Genomic DNA, 21,295 nt, shown 5'->3' with positions numbered 1-21,295 from the left:
AAGAAAGAAAGAAAGATAAATAAATTGACTAATACAGTTATTTAGAGAGAGAACTGTACGGTTTTTTTTTTTTTTGTTTTTTTTTTGTTTTTTTTTGAGACAGGGTCTTGTTCTGTTGCTCAGCTGGAATGCTCCCAGCTCACTGCAACCTCAATCTCTTGACCTTAAGCGATCCTCCCACCTCAGCCTCCCTAGTAGCTGGGACTACAGGCATGTGCCACCACACCCAGTTAATTTTTGTATTTATTGTACAGATCGGATTTTGCCATGTTGCCCAGGCTGGTCTTGAACTCCTGGACTTAAGGGATCCACCTGCTTGGGCCTCCCAAAGTGCTGAGATTACAGGTGTGAGCCACCGTACCCAGCAGCGAATTGCATTTTTTATTTGTAGAAGAACTGGAAAGCAAGCTGGAAAGCCAGCAATAATCCATTTATCATATTTTCCTCCACTAAAACTCTAAGCCCTCTGTCATATCAAAACTAGAAAGGCTTCCTGTGATGGTTAATTTTATGTGTTAACCTGAGCCATGGGGTACCTAGATATTTGGTTATACATTATTTTGGGTGTCTCTGTGAGGGTATTTTTGGATGACATTAACATCTAAATCTATAGACCAAGTAAAGCAGATTGTCCACCTAATTCAGGCGGGCCTCATCCAACCAGTCGAAGGCCTGAACAGAACAAACAAGTTGACCTTCTCCCAGGTAACAGAGAATCTCTTCTGCCTGCCTACCTTCAAACTGTGATGTTGATTTTTTTTTTTTTTCCTGCTTCTAGACTTGAATTGAAATGTTGGCTCTTCCTTGCCTCAAGCCTGGTGGCTTTTGGATGGGAACTACACCAGCAGCTCTCCTGGTTCTTAGGCCTGTGGACTTGGAATGGGACTAAACCATTGAATCTCCTGAATCTCTGGCTTGCTGACACCCTGCATATCTTGGGACTTGCCCGCCCCCATGATCGCATGACCCAATTCCTTATGACAAGTCTCTTTAGCTAGCTAGATTAAACTGATAGATACAAATATAAATATCTCTTCCCACCGGAGAGCCCTGGCTAATACACATCCTATTTCCCTTCAGTGAAGCTTTCTTATTTTCTTCAGAGAATTAATTTCTTAAATCCTGTCCAAGCAGAGGAGCTCTCTGGGAATAAATAAGCCCCACTCATCCTAAAGAAATAAATAAGGGTACAGACAAATATTTTGCTACAAATGCTCACTATAGTGATTTTATATGTAAAATATTTATTACAGTTTTGGGATTTTTTGAGACAGAGTCTCATTCTGTTGCCCAGGCTAGAATGTAGTGGCATGATCATAGCTCATTGCAGCCTCAGCCTCCTGGGCTCAAGGCATCCTCCCATCTCAGTCTTCCAAGTAACTGGGATTACAGGCGTGTGCCACCATGCCTAGCTAATTTTTACAATATGTTTTTGTAGAGACAGGGTCTTGCTAGGTTGTCCAGACTGGTCTTGAATTCCTAGCCTCAAGTGATCTTCCCGCCTTGGCCTCCAAAATCTCTGGGATTATAGGCTTGAGCTACCATGCCTGGCATATTATAATCTTTAAAGCAGAAAAAAAATAATATTCAATTAAGATGGACTGGTTAAACGTGTTACCTCAAAAAATGGTATAGGATATGAAGAAAATTTTTTTATGTGAAGACAGGTACTCAAATTATTAAATGAGCAAAAGCAGATTATAAAACAAGTTTGAAAACATTCTCACACATACCAGAGAATACATTAGTATATCATTTAAAACAAAAAAAGGATGACCAAGAAAATATCTTAAACTATCTTTAGCAATTATGTTGCTCAGCTAATTTTTCTTTTATTTTGAGATGGAGTCTCGCTCTGTCTCCCAGGCTGGAGTGCAGTGGCACCATCTCAACTCACTGCAGCCTCCACCTCCTGAGTTAAAACACTTCTTATGCCTCAGCCTCCCTAGTAGCTGGGATTACAAGTGTGTGCCACCATGCCTGGGTAATTTTTATATTTTTAGTAGAGATGGGGTTTCACCATGTTGACTAGGCTGATCTCACATTCCTGGCTTCAAGTGATCTGCCCATCTCGGCCTCCCAAAATGCTGGGATTACAGGCTTGAAGCACTGCACCCAGCCTAAATTTTTCTATTTTTAGTAGAGACATGGTTTCACCATGTCTCCCAGAGTGGTCTCAAACTCCTGGGCTCAAGCAGAGCCTCCACCTCGGCCTCCTAAACTGCTGGGATTACAGGTATGAGCCACCCCACCTAGCCTCAATTTAGTATTTTTAAAACTGGTAGATAAAGAGAATCAATGAATCTTTTATCCTGCCTCTCTCCTTCAGGACACCAGTATAGCAAAATAGTTGATAAAGCAGAGTAGAATTTCTCATTATAGATGTATTTCAGGTGATACATTTGGAAGGAATGATAGAATATTACCATTTGCAACATCTAATGAAAATATAAGTCTAGGCCTTCATCATCAGTAGTTGCCTTCTGTTGAAAACACATAACACCATCTATGTATTTAGGTTGATGCAAAAGTAGTTGTGGTTTTTGCCATTACTTTCAATGGTAAAAACTCCAGTCACAATTGTACCAACCTAATAGAATTCTTGCCCCCCTACAAAACAAAAAATAAATAAATAAAAACCCTCAAACTTTTATCTGATTATATTTCTAAATATAGGAGACAGAGAAACAGGTTGTGTTCCTACAGATACACAATCACCAAATTTCAGATTGTGGTAAACTAAGAAATAAAAGAATGGGCTGGGTGCAGTGGCTAACGCCTCTAATCCCAACACTTTGGGAAGCCGAGGTGAGTGGATCACCTGAGGTCAGGAGTTTGAGACTAGCCTGGCCAACATGGTGAAACCCCATTTCTACTAAAAATACAAAAAACAGCTGGGTGTAGTGGCGGGCACCTGAAATCCCAGCTACTTGAGAGGCTGAGGCAGGAGAATCACTTGAACCCGGGTGGCAGAGGTTGCAGCGAGCCAAGATCACACCACTGCACTCCAGCCTTGGCAACAACAGTGAGACTCTGTCTCAATTAATTAATCAATCAATGGATGGGTTTCTTTAACAGACAACAAAATGCAAAAAACAGATGGAAAGCGAAACAGAGATAAGGCAGACAACCAACTGCAATGAACAAATCTTTCTTGGATATTGGCTTGAACAGTAAAACTGTTTAAGGAAAAAAGGATATGTATCTATCACACAAATGAGAAATTTTGACTACTAACAAGACATTTGATAATATTAGAAAAGTATATGACTTTCAAAATCATGATAATGGCATTGTAGTTGTGTTTTAAATTAGTCAATTATCTTTTAGAATTATCTTTACTGAAATATTTATGAATGAAATACTGTGATCTCTGGGATTTGCCTCCAAATAATCCAGAGTAGAGGAGAGGAAAATGAGCAGGGTTAGAAATGAGACATAATTGGTTATGACACATATATAAGGGTTCATCATATAATTCTACCTCTGTATATGTTTAAAATGTTCTATAACAAAAAAATTATGAATTCAAATAAAACAAAACCATATTGACAGGAGTTGTGGAAAGATATACAACAAATCACTAACAATGGTTACTCAGGGGAACAGGATTACCAATATTTTTCCTTCTTTTTGCTTGTCAGTATATTATTAATTTTATTACAATGAGCATGAATCATTTATATACTTAAAATTACTTGTGGAATTTTTTTCTCTCTCTCAACTTTTAGGTTCGGGGGTATATATGCAGGTTTGCTACATGAGTGAATTGCGTGTTGCTGAGGTTTAGTGTACAAATGATCCCATCACCCAGGTACTGAGCATAATACATGATTGGTAGTTTTTCAACCCATGCCTCCCTGCTCAAGTAGTCCCTGTATCTACTGTTCCCATGTATATATAATGTCTAACTCCCACTTAAAATTGAGAACATGCAGTATTTGGTTTTCTGTTCCTGCATTAGTTCGCTTAGGATAATAGCCTCCAGCTGCATTCATGTTGCAGCAAAGGACATGACCTTGTTTCTTTTTTTGGCTTCCGTGGTGTGTAGGTATCACTTTTTATTTATCCAGTCTTCTGTTGATGGGCATTTGGGTTGATTCCATGTCTGTTCTATTGTGAACAGTGCTGTGATGAACATATAAATGTATGTGCCTTTCAGGTAGAATGATTTATATTCCTCCGGGTACATACCCAGTAGACAGATTGCTGGCTCAAATGGTAGCTCTAAGTTCTTTGAGGAATCTCCACACTGCTGTCCACAGTTGCTGAACTAATTTATATTCCCACCAGCAATGTGTAAGTGTTCTCTTTTCTCCATAACCTCACCGACATCTGTTGGTTTTTGACTTTTTCATAGCAGCCATTCTGACTGGTGTGAGACAGTGTCTCATTGCAGTTTTGATTTGTATTTCTCTAATAATTAGTAATGATGAGTATTTTTTTCATGTATTTGTTGGCTGCATGTATGTCTTCTTTTGAGAAGTGTCTGTTCATGTCCTTTGCCCACTTTTTAATGGTGTTTTTTGTTTGTTGAATTGTTTAAGTTTCTCATAGAGTCTAGATGTTAGACTTTTGTCACATGCATGGTTTGTGAATATCTTCTCCCTCTCTGTACATTGTTTACTCTGTTGACAGTTTCTTTTGCTGTGCAGAAGTTCTTTAATTAGGTCCCACTTGTCAATTTTTGTTTTGTGGCAATTGCTTTTGGGAACTTATTAATAAATTATTTGCCAAGGCCAATGTCCAGAATGGTATTTCCTAGGGTTTTTGTAGTTTTAGGTCTGGAAATTTTTTAAAAAACACGTCTCAAAAATAAAAATTAAAGAAAAACAGAAGTGAAAGCCCAAAATTAACTAAAAATTCTGAGTTAAACTTGTATAGTGGTTTTACATATTTGAAAAGCATATTTCCTGTGGGTCACCACCTGTGACATGTAAGTAGCTTCAATAAATAAAGATGGTAAGTCAGCTGATAAGCTCAAAAAGAATCATTCAAGTCACTGTTAAAATATGCTGATGCAAAACAGGTACAGGGAAATTATAGCGAAATAACCAAACCCTACAGAGCAAACCTTATTCCCAAATTAGGTGGCATCCATCACATATGCAGACACAGACAGTGAGCCCCACATATGAATCATTTCCCTTTCTCTCACAATAGAAAGTTCAGATGACTTGGCGAGTCCTACCAAACATTTGAACAGATAATTTTCAGCTTACCTTTCTGTTTTATGTCACATGCATTAAAAATATTGGTGAGTGCCTCTTCTTCACAGGCCCTGTTGATGCTGTATGTTACATCTTCTTTACCATCATCAGCTTCTTGTTTCCATCCTATTAGAAGAAAAAGTTTGTAAATCCTGATGCTTTCTGTGCTGTAATGATTACTTTTCCTTTTTGTGGTTTAACAAAGAAAACCTATCACAATAAATGGCCTTCCCCTTAGATATAGGGAAATACTCCCCTATATCTAAGTAATCCCATCATGATGTTCTGCTTTGTTCCGGAAACAAACATAGTTAAAACAGAAAGGGAAAGATGGATGATTCCATCCAAATTTTAATAATGTAGATTTTTTTTTTTTTTTTTTTTTTTTTTTAGTTTAGGTATTCTAAAAGTATATATGCTTATTGCTCTACTGGAAGGACAAACATTAAAAGATGAATATTTACCATGTCCATTCAGAGATAATTTTTTTACCACTGAATCCTGAGGATCAAAACCCTTCAAACTTTGACCAAAAGTGGAATCAAAGTCAGGTGTTAAGGTACTAAAATTATTTTCACTACAATAGTTATTCAAATCCTTGTTAGAGAAACACTCTGCTTTTCTGATCTGTGACATCAAAGATGTATCATTCTTGTTGCTCTGTGACTTCAGCTTTAAGACATTTTCAGAACTTGTGAGAATAACAGAGTATGTTGCAGTCTCAGGGGAGCTGAGGTGAGAGATGGATGGGGTTCTTGGGGATATTATTTGAGGCGATGAAATGAAGGCATCCACTTCCTCAGAACTTGACCAATGAGAGTCAGGCGTAGGAACACAAGCAGCAGTCATTTTCCTCAGTACCTCTTCAAAATCTTTCTTGGTGTTGGTCTGTGGGCTATCAAAACTGCTAGACTGGTATTTGATAATCTGCTGAACTGGATTTGAAGTTGCTTCTCTCTTGTGGATGGCTCTGATCTTTCTACAAATGCTTTCCACTGGGTTATGCCGCTTCTCAGTTATCTTCCTTGGAGATGCCATTGTTGACTTTCCTCCAAGTATACAGATGAAGTGGCTGAAGTGTAAGCAAAAGTAGATAAACATATTTAAAAGTCAGCATTTTCCTAACAATAATTTAGCAATAGGTGATTTATTTCCAAGTCAGCTTTGGAGGGATCACAACAAGAGGTTCAGTTGCTCTAAGCAAATTTTCCACGCATTTAACTTTGGCCCCCAAGTTTCAGGAAAATAACAGCTAACATATATAAAGTATTTATCAAGTATGAGGCATGGTACTAAGCTCTTCATACCCATCAACTCATTTCATCCTCAAAACAACTTTTTGAGATATACATTACTACTTTCTCCATTCTCTGGCAGAAAGAGAATAAGCAACACACCCCAAGTCACTCCAATAAGTGCCGCAGCTCAGGCAGTCCAGCTCCAGAGCCTAGATAACCATATTGCTTTTTAGTTTTTAATAGGGCAGGTAACAATGATGCTAACAACTCATTTGAATACCTACCATTGGTACTGTACTGGTTGCCCTCTATTCAGAACTTAATATGCCCCATATTAGGTGTTTTATGTGTATTATGTCTAAACTTCACATAAACCCTATCAGTTGTGTGGAAATATCCCCCTTTTATAGAAAGAGAAGCTAAGACTCAAAGAGGCCAAGTAATTTGCTAATCGTCACAGCTCTAAGATTTGAGTCAAAGAATGTCTGACTCCAGCATCGTTTTATTGCATAGCAAGATATATGACCTTTAAAAAAAAAGAAGCATAATCTCACTTCTTGGAGTAACTCGGAAATTTGGAAATACACTCAAAATTTTCCCTAAACTAGTAAGAGTTAAAATAATACAGGCTGGGTGTGGTGGTGTGTGCCTGTAGTTCCCGCTACTCAGGAGGTGGGGGTGGGAGGGTCACTTGAGTATGGGAGGTCCAGTCTGCAGTGAACCATGAAGGTATCACCACATGTACTCCAGCCTGGGCAACAGAGGGTTGGATGAATAGATTAGATTAGATTAGATTAGATTAGATAGATATTTTTTAAATACTCTAGGAAAATGGTTAAAATAGTGTGAATAGTTACAAAAAAATAGTTGAATAGTTATGGAATTAGTGATTTCAAAAACTGATTTTTTAGGACATTAACAGAAATTTCCATGAATCTTTTTTTTTAATCCCCTAATAGAGAATGAACAATAATACAGAAATTTTAAAAGCACTATAATTGGAAGGGGTATCTAGAATTACTGGGAAGAAGAAAACACTCAAAATCCTCTGAATCTGACTTGATCTTCCTTCTATATGATGACCACCAGTTCTAGCCAGTGTAGTTTCCACCAACAGAATCCTTCACCACTTAAGTTAATGACCATCTCTCAACCTTTACATTGCTTCCTGACAATACTCTCCTTTCCCTCTATTCAAGAATGATCTCTTGGCTGGGCATGGTGGCTCACGCCTGTAATCCCAACACTTTGGGAGGCTAAGGTAAGTGAATCACCTGAGGTCAGGAGTTCGAGACCAGCTTGGCCAACATGGCGAAACCCTGTCTCTACTAAAAATACAAAAATTAGCTGGGCATGGTGGCAGGCACCTGTAATCCCAGCTACTTGGGAGGCTGAGGCAGGAGAATTGCTTGAACCCGGGAGGCAGAGGTTGCAGTGCGCCAAGGTCATGCCACTGTACTCCAGCCAGGGGGACAGAGCAAGACTCCGTTAAAAAAAAAACAAGAATGATCTCTCAATGTGAACCCTAAAACACATTCCTCTCTTGAAATTCTAGAATCAGTTTTTAATCATGGACTCCATTCTTTCTGATCTCTTCTAGGATTTATAATTGTAACATACATTTAATTAAATGTCTTCTATTCTTGGATTATTTCCAATGTGTATACATGCCTTTTCCTCAAAAATACCTTTTAATTCTTGTACTCAAAACCATGATGTTACTTTTTCTAGATACTCAATACATTATTGTTGGCACAACTGATAATCTACAATTATATATAATGTATATAATTACCAGGCTTATGGACTTATCCCCCAGCTGCTGTGATTGTTGGCTCCCAACTACTTTCAGGACCACCTTTTCTGGAGAACTTCCCACCTTTAATACATAAGAGCTGCTCAGTTGCTCCAGGGGGAAGGTAGAAGTGCAGCAGTAGTAATGACAGAATACACCCTTGAATACAAAGCATTCCAAATCTACAGTTGACTGACTTAGCAGGAATACATCTGACTTCCCTATGTTGAGCAAAGAGCCTTATAAAACAGTAGTTAAGGCCGGGCACAGTGACTCGCACCTGTAATCCCAGCACTTTGGGTGGCTGAGGCGGGCGGATCACAAGGTCAGGAGTTCGAGACCAGCCTGACCAACATGATGAAACCCCGTCTCTACTAAAAATACAAAAATTAGCAGAGCGTGATGGCACATGCCTGTAATCCTAGCTACTCAGGAGGCTGAGGCAGGAGAATTGCTTGAACTGAGGAGGTGGAGGTTGCAGTGAGCTGAGATCGCACTGCTGTACTCCAGCCTGGGTGGCAGAGCAAGACTCTGTCTCAAAAAAATAAAATAAAATAAAATAAACAAAAAACAAAAAACACCAAAACAGTAGTTAAGTATCTGTCAATGTTCTCAATGTGAGTTGACCGTTTTTCCCTTATAGAGCCAGAAAATTTAGACACAGGTAGGGCATGAGGTTAAAAGAGGCCCCAAAACTGGAACCTCAGGTTCCCAAATCCTGTCTACTCCTGTCACTGAATGATGATGTGGTATGCTGTTCAAGCCATAACAGTCTCGCTTTGTAGGCATTTGTAACTGACCTAGATTAATGTTCCTAGTATATAAGGCACATGTTTCCACTTGCATTTCCAAGGCATTTTTTCTCCTTTAACCATCTGTTTTCATTTATTTGTTTTTGAGACAGGGTCTTGGTCTGTCACCCAGGCTGGAGTGCAGTGGTGCAATCATGGCTCACTGCAACCTCCAATTCCCCAAGCTCAAGCAATCCTCCTACCTAAGCCTCCCAAGTAGCTGGGACCACAGGCGTGCACCACCACGCCCAGCTTTTTGTATTTTTAGTAGAGACAGGGTTTTGCCATGTTGCTCAGGCTTTCTTCTACTGTCTGTTTTCTGAACTTTCCTGACTTGCCTAAGTGAACCCTGCTTGGTGGTTAAGGCTAAACCTTACAAAGAATGCACTTAAAACAAAGGCTCTTCATGAGCTACCAAAGCTGCATGTGATTAACTTGTTTTGCTTTTTCTAATTAGAGCAGAACATGGTGGGAGTTTAATAAATAAGATGGGGTGATAAAGATTTCAAAATTTGTGTCATCTTCTCCATATGCAGCTTGGAAATATCTCCTGTCTCTTCTGTCTAAACCTCTTAACCTCTGTTTTAATTTTAGATCCTGGTAGAAAGGATTAGCTGCAATCTGCCAGAATACTTAAAAATACAAGCCCAGTTTGCTTTGTACAGTTAACTGCCTTTGAAAAGGCATTAAGTGAAAATTAAGAACTGAAAGTGAATTGTACTAGGAGAATCAGTTGCTTGGAGTCTCTTTTAAAAGGAATTTCCCCCTCAGCGATCTTAGCTGATTATTTACTACATAAAGATGGTACACTTGTAGATATCCCAATGGAAAGAAGTGCTTCTTTTGCTTTCAAGTTCTATGAACCTCAGTTGCATTTTCCATGTTTTTTTTTTTTTAATTATTTTTAATTTTGTAGAAATTGGTCTCTGTTGCCCAGGCGATAGTGCCGTGGCTATTCACAGGGGTGATCATAGTGCAGCGCAGCCTCAAACTCCTAGGTTCAAGTGATCCTCCTGCCTCAGCCTCCCAAGTAGCTGGGATTACCACACCTGGCTCAGTTTGTATATTTTAATTAAAATACATTTTTTTTTTTTTTTTTTTGAGATAATGCCCCCTCTGTCACCCAGGCTGGAGTGCAGTAGCACAATCTCAGCTCACTGGAACCTCCACCTCCCAGGCTCAAGTGATCCTCCCACCTCAGCTTCCTGAATATCGAGGATCACAGGCACGTGCCACCATGCCCAGTTAACCTTTTGTATTTTGGTAGAGACGGGGTTTACCATGTTGCCCAGGCTGGTCTCGAACTCCTGAGCTAAAGTCATCCACCCACCCCAGCCTCCCAAAGTGCTGGAATTACTGCTGCGAGCCAATGTACCTAATACATTAAAGTAGTTTTAATATCCATCCCTTTAGGCAGTCAGCCAATATTGATTGAATTCCTGCTAAGTGCTAAGCCCTGTGCAAATACTGGGGCTACAATGATGAGGAAAATAGTATCCTAAAACTTCCAGTGTGTGGAAGATACAGCTATGAACAAGTAAGCCACTAGAGCTGCCAGGTTAAATTTAGGAAGCCCAGTAAAATTTTAATCTCAGATAAACAATGACTAATTTTTTCGTGTAAGTATGCCCCCAAATGTTGCACAAGACATAGTTATACTGGAAAATCATTTGTTGTTTATTGGAAATTCACATTTTACTGGGTGTCTTGTATTTTTTTTTTTTTTTTTTTAGCTAAATCTAACGACCTGAAAAATGTCAAATAAATAATTACATAGTCAGGAGCCATGAGAACCTATAATAGGAGGTTATCCCAGCTTGGGAGTGAGGCTAGGGAAAAATTTAGGAGCATCTATTATGCGGCTATTATACGCACTGCACAGAATGTTATACATATTGTTTGCTATTTCTAGGGTTATAAACAGAAAATTAAGAAGTGGAACTATAACAGTTATAGGAATTTCCACTTGGATTCATGTGAGCTAAATGTAACGTAAAATGATGTTAGAGATTATCGATACTGTATATGTGGCTAATCTTTTTTATTTCTCCTTTTGATTGAACTATGCTTCATTGCTTTGGCTTACAGATTCTGAGTCCCATTATTATTATTGCCTCAATTGTCTTGTTCTATACAGTCAAAGCTCTTGAATCAACACTTTTCAACCATCTGCCTGATCCAAAACTATAAAGTAACAAGTAAAATCCTCTAACACATGGCAACATCTGTAAAACAAGTCTGATTTGATTCTTACCTAAAGTTATTCGTTACATATTTGATTTTCACCACTGGTGTAACTGCAGACTTCAACATCAACCTCTAAGACATCCATACTCTTTGGGACTTATAGAAATCTACATTTGTTCTGACTTCAATGAGTTCATCTACGATGTATGTATGATGAATATTGTCTAATATTTCTTATTCTTTAGGAATGTATATGTAAACAACATGACATAATTTGTGTTTATCAACATCTATATTCTTCAATCACTGAGAAAGTTCATTTTATTGCAAAGAAAGGTGTCTGATATATACAGAGGTACAAAAGCAGCATCCTTGAAAAAACTGGCAGATTTCAGGGTGATTCAAAAGGCTCTCTAGAAAGCTTTCTGAATCAAATTCTAATTCCAAACAGATTATGTTAACAATGTAATTATCTTTCTGTTTTTTTTCTTAAAAAATGTTTCCTCCCTTTACTAAAGTTAGTTATTGAACATTAAACTTCCAAACCTTAGATCAGGCAGGCTGATTTTTAAAATCATTCAAAACTTGATTATGAAAGCTAGTCAATCATCATAACTCACCTATGTGAGATCCTATTGGTAGTTCATTAATGCAAAATCTTTAATATATGTAAAAAATTATAATTATGTGTGTAGATAGACAAGAGATTTCTTTTGCCAAAGCAACCCTTCACTAATGATTAGATGCCACTAAACTCTTCATCAAAACCTAAGAAGAAACATCTGTTCACCAAGACATTCCCAGGAAACCATCTTTAGTGAGCTCAGTGGGAGGGCGGAGCACGGCTTTCTGCTTCACCAGTGAATTTTATATCTGCCAGATTAAACTGTTTTCATTCTCTTTGTGAAGACTATTTTATGTGATAAAATAATACCACTTCTTCCTGCCATTTCTAGGATAGATGATAGCAGCTGTTAATAAAATGATTTGCAAACCACAAGCACCAGATTTAGTAAATGCTCAGCAAGTCTTTCATCCGCAACCTTTCTGATTATTAATAAATGCAAGCTGGTATAGACTAGAGCCTTGCCTCCCACCATTCCATTAACCTTGTTATATTAAGCTTCTTGGCTGGGTCACGCCAAACTTACTATAATCATCTCTTATTGGAACAATTCCTAAAATAGCAGAGTGACACATGCTTCTGAAAACTGTTCTTCTGTCTCACTTCTTGTTATATGAAGTCTGGTTTTCTTCTCAGAGAACAGGAGAAGACCTACAATGAATCTCTAACTTTAAGAATTCAGGTGCCCCCAAGATTCTTACGGTCTACAAAACTACATCACCGCGTTTCACCAACGCACATTCCAAACGACTGAGCCTGAAAATGACAGGGCTAATTTAAATTTCCAAAAGCTCCATTGAAAACAATTTGAGATTTGCCTGTGGTGATGGCAACGTATCTGGGGAATGAATCTAACTTTATCATCCTCAGCTACCCATCTTTTTTCCCTATTTGTAGAGTTTTTCTTTCCAGATTTGTTTCAAGTTTTCAGTTAACTCTGTTGAACGCCTAATATAGACGGATTGGAGGTTTGTCCCTTTTGCCACAAGCATTTTGAGGTTGAGGGGCAACAGAACAGCCTACATCTGATATTGCTTTTCCCTGGTTAGGGCGGTACTTTCTTGGCATTCGATGACTAAAGGCCAGCATCAGCCAAAGTCTAATTATTTAGTGGGGGAGAACTCACCACCGTATTTTCGCTTGACTTTCCCAGCGCTCCAAGAACCATCTGAGAACTGGGGAGAGAGAGTGGAGACCTACAGGTCAGATGATGTGGGTGGAGCCCTTTTCTATAGAGTGGCTTGGGCTGAGGTAAAAGAAGCTGGAGAAGAGAGCCGCTGATGCACGGCACCTGCCTAGGTTGGAATTAAGATACTAATCACAGTAGCAGTGCCGGGAAAGATGCGTAGGAAGGATGAGGATGACAGGCACCATTTTGGTGTGCTCCCCACCACAGCAATAACAGAAAAATAGTCCGGGTGCAGTGTCTCTCACCTGTAATCCCAGCACTTTGGGAGGCTGAGGTGGGAGGATCGCTTGAGCCCAGGAGTTTAAGACTAGCCTGGGCAACATGGTGAGACCTCCGTCGCTACAAAAAACAACACACTAAATCTCACCCTGAGTATACTCTCTAATCAGATGAAGGAAAATTATTTTTAAGTTAAAAGTTAAATCTCATACTTTTTTATTTTTATTTTTTTGGAAATGGAGTCTTGCTTTGTTGCCCAAGCTTGAGTACAGTGGCATGATCTCAGCTCACTGCAACCTCTGCCTACTGAGCTCAAGCCACTCCCTCACCTCAGCCTCCCAAGTAAGTGGGATGACAGGGGCATGCCACCACAGCCAGCTAATTTTTGCATTTTTTGTAGAGACAGGGTTTTGTTATGTTGCCCAGCCTGGTCTCAAGCTCCTGAACTCAAGCGATCTACCTGCCTCATTCTCCCAAGGTGCTGGGATCACAGGTGTGAGCCACTGTGCCCGGCCTGGTCATCATCTTTTCTATCACCAGGTGAGAACGAAGGGGAGTCAAATACTGGGGAATAAGAGCTGGGGCTCTGAGTTTAAATAACCTGAGTTCAAATCCCAGTTCTGCTGCTTACTAGCTTTGTGATCTTGGACAAATTATTTAACTATATGTGCTTCAGTTTCTTCATCTGTAAAATTGCATCAATATCATGCAATGACCAGGTGGGTGTGCTGCAGGGATTAAATGAGGTAATACACAGACGGCCCTCAGAACCATGTAGCACATTCTGAGCTCTCAGTCATGTTGTTATGATACACTTTCTGAACTTATCCAATACTAGATGTTCTCTTAAAACACCAAATAGCACCTAGAAAGAAATGACCAAGTAACCTGCTCCCTCATTAGACTTGCTGTGTTTAATTTCCCATGAAATAACCTATTATAACATCCATGCTTGCGATCTGCTTATTAATCCACAGATACTGAAACTAGCAACACCTAGAGACATTTCCCTCCTAGTCATAAAGGAAGCCAGCAGCAGAGCCAGAAATAATATTCAAATTCTGGATCCACTAGACCACATCGCCTGTCTGATAAATTACATGCTTACTTCCTGCTTCAGGTGAGTCTATTATACCTGATGTTTCTCAGAGCAGTGAAAGGAATAACCTGAACAATAAATTCCAACGGACCTGTAATGAATTGCATTAACATGTTATTTCATTACTTATGTAATATTACCTCCTGACAGTTCTAATAAGGTACCCACAATGCTGGGTTCTCTGCCCACTGGGAGCAAACAAGGGAACGTGCAGACGCTGGACAGCGTACGATGGATGTCTGCAACTCTTGTACCTACCCCTGAACGCCGTGAGAAATATGCCGTCTCTACTGAAACAGCTTTTCCAACCCTGAGCACGTTTAGTGAACACAGAAAAGAGTGTAAAGGGGTCAGATGCAGACTTTACAAAAAGAAACCCAAGATGGAGATTCATGTTCGGTTATATACTGCAGGAAGGGTTCATAACAACATAGTCGTTTACTTGCCAAGTAATCCGAAAGCAACTAATTAGAGAACCTGTAACAGATGCCAATCCCAGTTTTCAAAATGGCGTTTCAAGGAAATTAAATCTTATCATGTAAATAGGTCAAGAAATTCGTTTAAATAACATCTGCTTCTCTCTAGGTAATCTTCAATGTTGTTAGACTATCAGGCCAGTAGTTTTAAATACATGTTGGAGCTCCAGGATTAATCTCTGGTTGATCTGAGGGAGTCACTTTGTCTAACCAAATATAAATGACGTGGGAGGTATATGATTGAGAGGCACTATTAGAAGAAAGGGGCCAGGTGCAGTGGCTCGTGCCTGTAATCCCAGGTCTTTGAGAGGCCCAGGCAGGTGGATCGCTTGATCCCACGAGTTTGAGACCAATCTGGGCAACATAGAGAAACCCCATCTCTACTAAAAATACAAAATTAGCCGGGCGTGATGGCGCATGCCTGTAAACCCAGCTACTCAGGAGGCTGAGGCAGGAGAATCACGTGAATCCAGAAGGCAGAGGTTGCAGTGAGCCAAGTCATTGCACTCCAGTCTGGGCAAAAAGAGTGAAACTCCGTCTCAAATAAAATAAAATAAAATAGTAAAAAATAAATTAGCCATGCATGGTGGCACGCACCTGTAGTCCCAGCTGCTTGGGAGGCTGAAGTGGGAGGATCAGGCTTGAACCTGGTAAGTTGAGGCTGCAGTGAACCAATCGAGATTGCACCACTGTGCTCCAACTCCAGCGTGGGTGACAGAGCAACATCCCGTCTCAAAAACAAACAAGCAAACAAACAAAGGAAAGAAAAGAAGAAAACCAGATAATGGAATCCTTCTCCTCCAGTATATGCATGGCCAAACATAACTTGTATTTTTCAAAACCCACTCTCTGTAAAATGCACTATTCATTTCTCATAATATACTCTTTAATGTGCTTATACTCTAGGTGTCATTGTCTTTAAATTGCCTTTTTAATGGATTGTTATTATTATTTGAGACAGATTCTGGCTCTGTTGCTCAAGCTGGAGTGCAGTGGTGTGATCTTGGCTCACTGCAACATCTGCCTCCCTGGTTCAGGCAATTCTCATGCCTCAGCCTCCCAGGTAAGTGGGACTACAGGTATGCGCCACCATGCCCAGCTAATTTTTGTATTTGTAGTAGAGACAGAGTTTCACTATGTTGCCCAGGCTGGTCTCGAACTCCTCAAGTGATCCGCCTGCCTCGGCTTCCCAAAGTGCCTGTGCCTGGCCTTTTAATTGGACTTTAATGAGCAAATGCAGTGTCTTCAGAAAGCCTTTTATTTTTCTTTTAATCAGCCTATGTAATGCTATGACAATTTTCGTATAAAGATGCTGTCTCGGAAAGAAAAGAATTGGGAATTTGAATGACCTATGGCTTCCATTCCAAAAAGGAGTACCTCAGAAGTAATTACTTTGAAAGAAAAAGTGATAATATTTTTTTGGAGAAAGGGGGAAATGAAGCAAGGCCCTGAATGTATTACCAAGATGCATATTACACTGAATGAAATCATCCGTTGCCCTTCCAGATCTACCCCGTGGATGCAGAGCAAGAGTGACCCATCTTTGTTCAGCGTCCCAGGAGACCGGCCTCTATTGACAGCATCAGTCTGGCTCCTTTGGCCTCTGATTCCCATTGAATGTGGCCAGTGGGAGGCCCCAGCAGATGGAAGGCCAGGAGGAGGAAGGGCCTGCAGCGTTTGTTCTCCTGGTTCCCACCCTGCCAGGCCTCTGTCTGACAGTAGCTCACGCTTTTCCACAGCTCCTGTCAGGTGGCCTCTCCTAAAGTGACAGTGCTCACTTGGTTCTGTGTTTTCTCCATTGCCTCTTGCCAGGGAGGGTAATGGCTGCCTAAAGCCAGATGCCAGCACCTGAGGGTGTGCACCACCCCGTGCTGTTTCCTTTAACCCTGCCTACACCTTCAAGAATTGAAACTCTGGCCGGGCGCGGTGGCTCAAGCCTGTAATCCCAGCACTTTGGGAGGCCGAGACGGGCGGATCACAAGGTCAGGAGATCGAGACCATCCTGGCTAACACAGTGAAACCCCGTCTCTACTAAAAATACAAAAAAAAAAAACTTAGCCGGGCGAGGTGGCAGGCGCCTGTAGTCCCAGCTACTCGGGAGGCTGAGGCAGGAGAATGGCGTGAACCCGGGAGGCGGAGCTTGCAGTGAGCTGAGATCCGGCCACTGCACTCCAGCCTGGGTGACAGAGCGAGACTCCGTCTAAAAAAAAAAAAAAAAAAAAAAAAAAAATTGAAACTCTTTGCAGCCTCCCTTTTTTAAAAAAAGTACTATCAATTTCCTAAAGGACCATGAGTGATATACACTCAGAGATTCTTTTGTTATGTTACTTTCCATATCTCAATATGGTTGTTATCCACATTATACAAAGAACATAATACCTACCTTAAATTTTTAATATTTTGTCTTTATTCTTCATCTCTGTGTAGCATTTCCTGCTGGTTAAGAACATGCAGATAATCCAAATAAACAGATTTGACTAAAAGAAAAATACCCTCCAAACTTTCATGTAATTTTTTTTTTTTTTTTTTGAGTTGGGGATCTCACTCTGTCACCCAGGCTATAGGTGCAGTCGCAGCTCACTGCAGCCTCGACCTCCTGGGTTCAAGCCCAATCCTCCCACCTCAGCCTCCCAAGTAGCTGGGACTACAGCCTTGCTACACCTAGCTAATTTTTGTATTCTTAGTAGAGACGGGGTTTCACCACGTTGCCCAGGCTGGTCTCAAACTCCTGAGCTCAAGAGTCTACCTGCCTTGGCCTCCCAAAGTGTTGAGATTACAGTCGTGAGCCACCAAACCTGACTAGTTTTAAAAATTTGCTAGCTGATGCCAAATTGGTTTCCATAGAGGTTGTACCAATTTATAGTCACACCAACAAACTGTGAGCCTGCTTGTTTCCCCACACCCTCACGAACACAATATGTTGGTCTGTGCCAATCTGATAGGTGAAATATAGTATCTCATTATTTTAATATGCATTCCTCGAGGGGCGTGGTGATGCACACCTGTCATCCCAGCATTTAGAGGGGCAGAGGCAGCAGGATAGCTTGAGTTCAAGACCTGCCTGGGCAATATAGTGAGACCCCCTAATACTCCACAAAAAGGATTAAAAAAAAAAAGACCAAAAAAAAAGTGTAATTTGCAATTTCTCTCCTTACGAATATGGTTTCATGTGTTGAAAGCCATTTGTATTTCCATTTCGATGTTTTATGTGTTTGTATACTTTGGTCATTTTTCAGTGGGGCTTGATTTTATCAATACACAAAAGCTCTTTATATATTACAAGACTTAGTTGCTTGTAGGATGCGTTACAAATACATTTTTACCAGGGGTTATTTGTATTTTTTGTTTATGGTGGTTTTGCCACACAGATTTTTAAAAATGTACAGTCAAATTTCAATCTCTTTCATACACCTTCTGAGTTTGTGTTAGCCTTAGAAAAGCTTTCCTGACTCCAAAATCACAGACATTCTCCTCTGTTTTCTCTAGTGTCTTTGATTTAATACATTCGGAATTTATCTTTGTATAGAGAGATGAAACTATACCTTCATTATTTTTCAGACGGCCAGCCAATTTTCCCCAGGAAATTACCCTACAGATATACTTGCACATATTTACAAAGAAAAATGTAAAAATACACTTAATTTACTAATGTTTGGAATTGCAAAATATTTAAAATAACCTTACTGTCTATCAACAGAGGACTGGTTACATAAATTTCTGTTTATTTTACACAGTGGAATAAAATAGAGCTGTTTGAAAGAAAGATGTTCTGTAAGTGCTCACGTGGAATCCCAAAATGATGGGCTTATTTATAAATTAACCCTAAGCTGAAGAGTGGCACTTACAGCATTTTTGATTGAAAACACAAAACAGAAAACACATACAATACGAACACAAAACATAACAGACACACATAAATGCAGAAGAAACTGGACACAATGATAACCTTGAAAGAGAAAATTGAGGAACTAGAGGACTGGGGTAGAAGAAAGAGTTAATTCTTTCTGTATATTTTTGTACCATATTCACGTACAGGATCATCTATTTAAATTCACAAATAAGGAAAAGAAAAATGTAGATTTTTAAAAACTGAAGGTGTTATGTTTATGTCTGGGTAGCTGATTCATGATCACACAATACAGATTTGTAAGATAATGTCATTTACAGTATTGAAGCCTGCCCATTAGTTCAGCAAAACATGCTTTATACGTGTGAAAATATGGATAAGTAGCACCCTCTGCTGGTAACTAGTTGGAAGTCATTAATAAACCTACCTATGATTTATCTTATTCTCAATTTTGTGATTACTGGTTCGTGAGCTCCAATTGTGTATCATGAGAGAGATTTTTTTTTTTTTTTTTAAAAGAAGGCTGGGCACAGTGGCTCATGCCTATAATTCCAGCACTTTGGAAAGCCGAGGCAGGTGGATCGCTTGAGGTCAGGAGTTCGAGATCAGCCTGTGCAACATGGTGAAAATCCCACCTCTACTAAAAATACAAAAATTAGCCAGGCGTGGCGGGTGCATGCCTGTGGTCCCAGCTACTCAGGAGGCTGAGGTGGGAGGATTGCTTGAGCCAGAGGAGGTCCAGGCTGCAGTGAGCTGAGATCGTGTCACTGCACTTGAGCCTGGGTGACAGAGTGAGGCCCTGCCTCAAAAAAAAAAAAAAAAAAAAGATAATATTCGGTATCATAATATTTAAAATGTCACTGTGGAGACTTTTTTTAAGTTACAAAAATCACACATTTTAGTCGCAGTCCACAATTCCAGTGCCTTAACTCTTGTCTGGCTGCTGAACTCTATTTTGATGATGTGGGAACATTGAGGATAAAATAAGAACTTTTTAACAATAGTCGCAACTTACAATTGTCACCAATGTGTATCAAAGTAAGCATTATTGTATGTGTTTGCCTTGTCTGTCTGCATATTTTCATCATGCCTATCACCATTATAATTCATTCATTCAACAAATACTGAGTACTTGGTAGTAACAGGCATGTTGTAGTGCTAAGGACAAACAGTGAACAAAACAGACACACTTCCTGCTCTCATACAGCTTACTTTTTACAGGGGGAGACAGAAAATTCACATAATAGGCCAAAAAATATAGCTTGTTACGGGCTGATAAATGCCAAAGGAAAAACAAAAATACAAAGAATGAGATTTGCAGTTGTAGACGGGGTAGCCCAGGAAGGGCTCTCCAGGAGGCACATTTGAATAAAGACCTGAGGAAGTGAAGGAACTGGGCAGAGGACACCGGAGGAAATGTATTCAGGCAGAAGGAAGGGCAGATGCACAGGACCTGAGGTGCAAGTGTGCCTGACATGGCCAAGAAACAGCGAGGAGGTCAGCGTGGCTGGAGTGACCTGAATACAGAAGAGAGTGGCAGGAAATGAGGGCGCAGCACTAATGCCAGGGGAAAATTATACAGGATCTTAGGGTTAGAGGACATTGGCCTTTGCTCTAAGGGAGATGGGATGCCTCTGGAGAATTTTAAGCAGAAAAGAATCGTGCTCTGAATAAATGAATAAATTGAAGAGAGTCTGAAGAGAGTTAATGGCAGAAATAGCGAGACAAGTTAGACGTTTACAGCAATAATCCAGGGCCAGGCATAGTGGGTCATGCCTGTAATCCCAACATTTTGGAGGCCAAGGTAGGAGAATCATTTGAGCCCAGGAGTTTGAGACCAGCCTGGGCAACATAGTGAGACCTCATCTCTGCAAAAAATAAAAATAAAAAAATTAGCTGGGCATGGTGGCATGCACCTGTAGTCCCGGCTACTCAGGAGGTTAAGGAGGGAGGATCGCTTGAGTCTGGGGGGTCGAGGCTGCAATGAGCCATGATTGTGTCACTGCACTCCAGCCTGGTTGACAGAGCAAGACCCTATCTCAAACAAACAAACAAACCCAAAAAACTCCACAATAATTCTAAAGGAGAAATGATGACAATAAATTGTAGAAGATAGCTAGAGAGATAGATAGATAGAGAGGCAGATAGAGAGGTAGACTGTTAAATGAGACAGAATATGCCAGCAGACCAAATGTGGGTATGAGAGTAAGAGAGTAATAAAGAATGACTTCAAGATTTTGACCTGAGCAACTGGAAAAATGTAGCTGCCATTGATTGAGATGGTTTAGGAAACAGGAGGAATACTAGGAACTGTTTCAGAATGTGAAGTGTGAGACGCTATTAAGGCCAGGCATGGTGGCTCAAGCCTATAATCCTAGTACTTTGGGAGACCAAGGTGGGAGGATCACTTGACTTCATGTTTGAGACCAGACTGGGCAACATAGTGAGACATTGTCTCTATTAACTTCAAAGAAAAAAAAGAGGCTATTAAATATTCAGGTGAATGAAAAGCCCCTTAGGGGTAATTTGTTTTTCTTTGTTTTAATTGAGAAGTCAAAATTGCATGCATTTGTGGTGTACACCATGGGGTTTTGATATATGTACGTATTGTGAATTGAC

At 40.0% G+C, this 21,295-nt stretch overlaps 1 protein-coding gene and 1 pseudogene across 1 annotated transcript in view; one reads left to right on the top strand and one right to left on the bottom strand.

Moving 5' to 3' along the window:
• The window catches only part of IRAG2 (inositol 1,4,5-triphosphate receptor associated 2), a 106,149-nt gene extending 99,873 nt beyond the window's left edge, over positions 1-6,276 (bottom strand). The window contains exons 1-2 of the mRNA XM_074006440.1: positions 5,675-6,276; positions 5,223-5,336 (exon numbers count right to left, since the gene is read on the bottom strand). Of these exons, the coding sequence (XP_073862541.1) occupies positions 5,223-5,336; positions 5,675-6,248 (688 nt within the window). The 5' untranslated portion in view covers positions 6,249-6,276. The remainder of the gene's footprint in view (positions 1-5,222; positions 5,337-5,674) is intronic.
• Positions 6,277-14,522: 8,246 nt separating this feature from the next.
• The window catches only part of LOC102146903 (membrane protein BRI3 pseudogene), a 29,100-nt pseudogene continuing 22,327 nt past the window's right edge, over positions 14,523-21,295 (top strand).

The sequence above is a fragment of the Macaca fascicularis genome, chromosome 11 (genome assembly GCF_037993035.2).
Source record: "Macaca fascicularis isolate 582-1 chromosome 11, T2T-MFA8v1.1".
NCBI classification, from domain to species: Eukaryota; Metazoa; Chordata; class Mammalia; order Primates; family Cercopithecidae; genus Macaca; species Macaca fascicularis.
The sequence above is the reverse complement of the archived record's forward strand: the minus strand, read 5'-3'. Positions and strand labels throughout refer to the sequence as shown.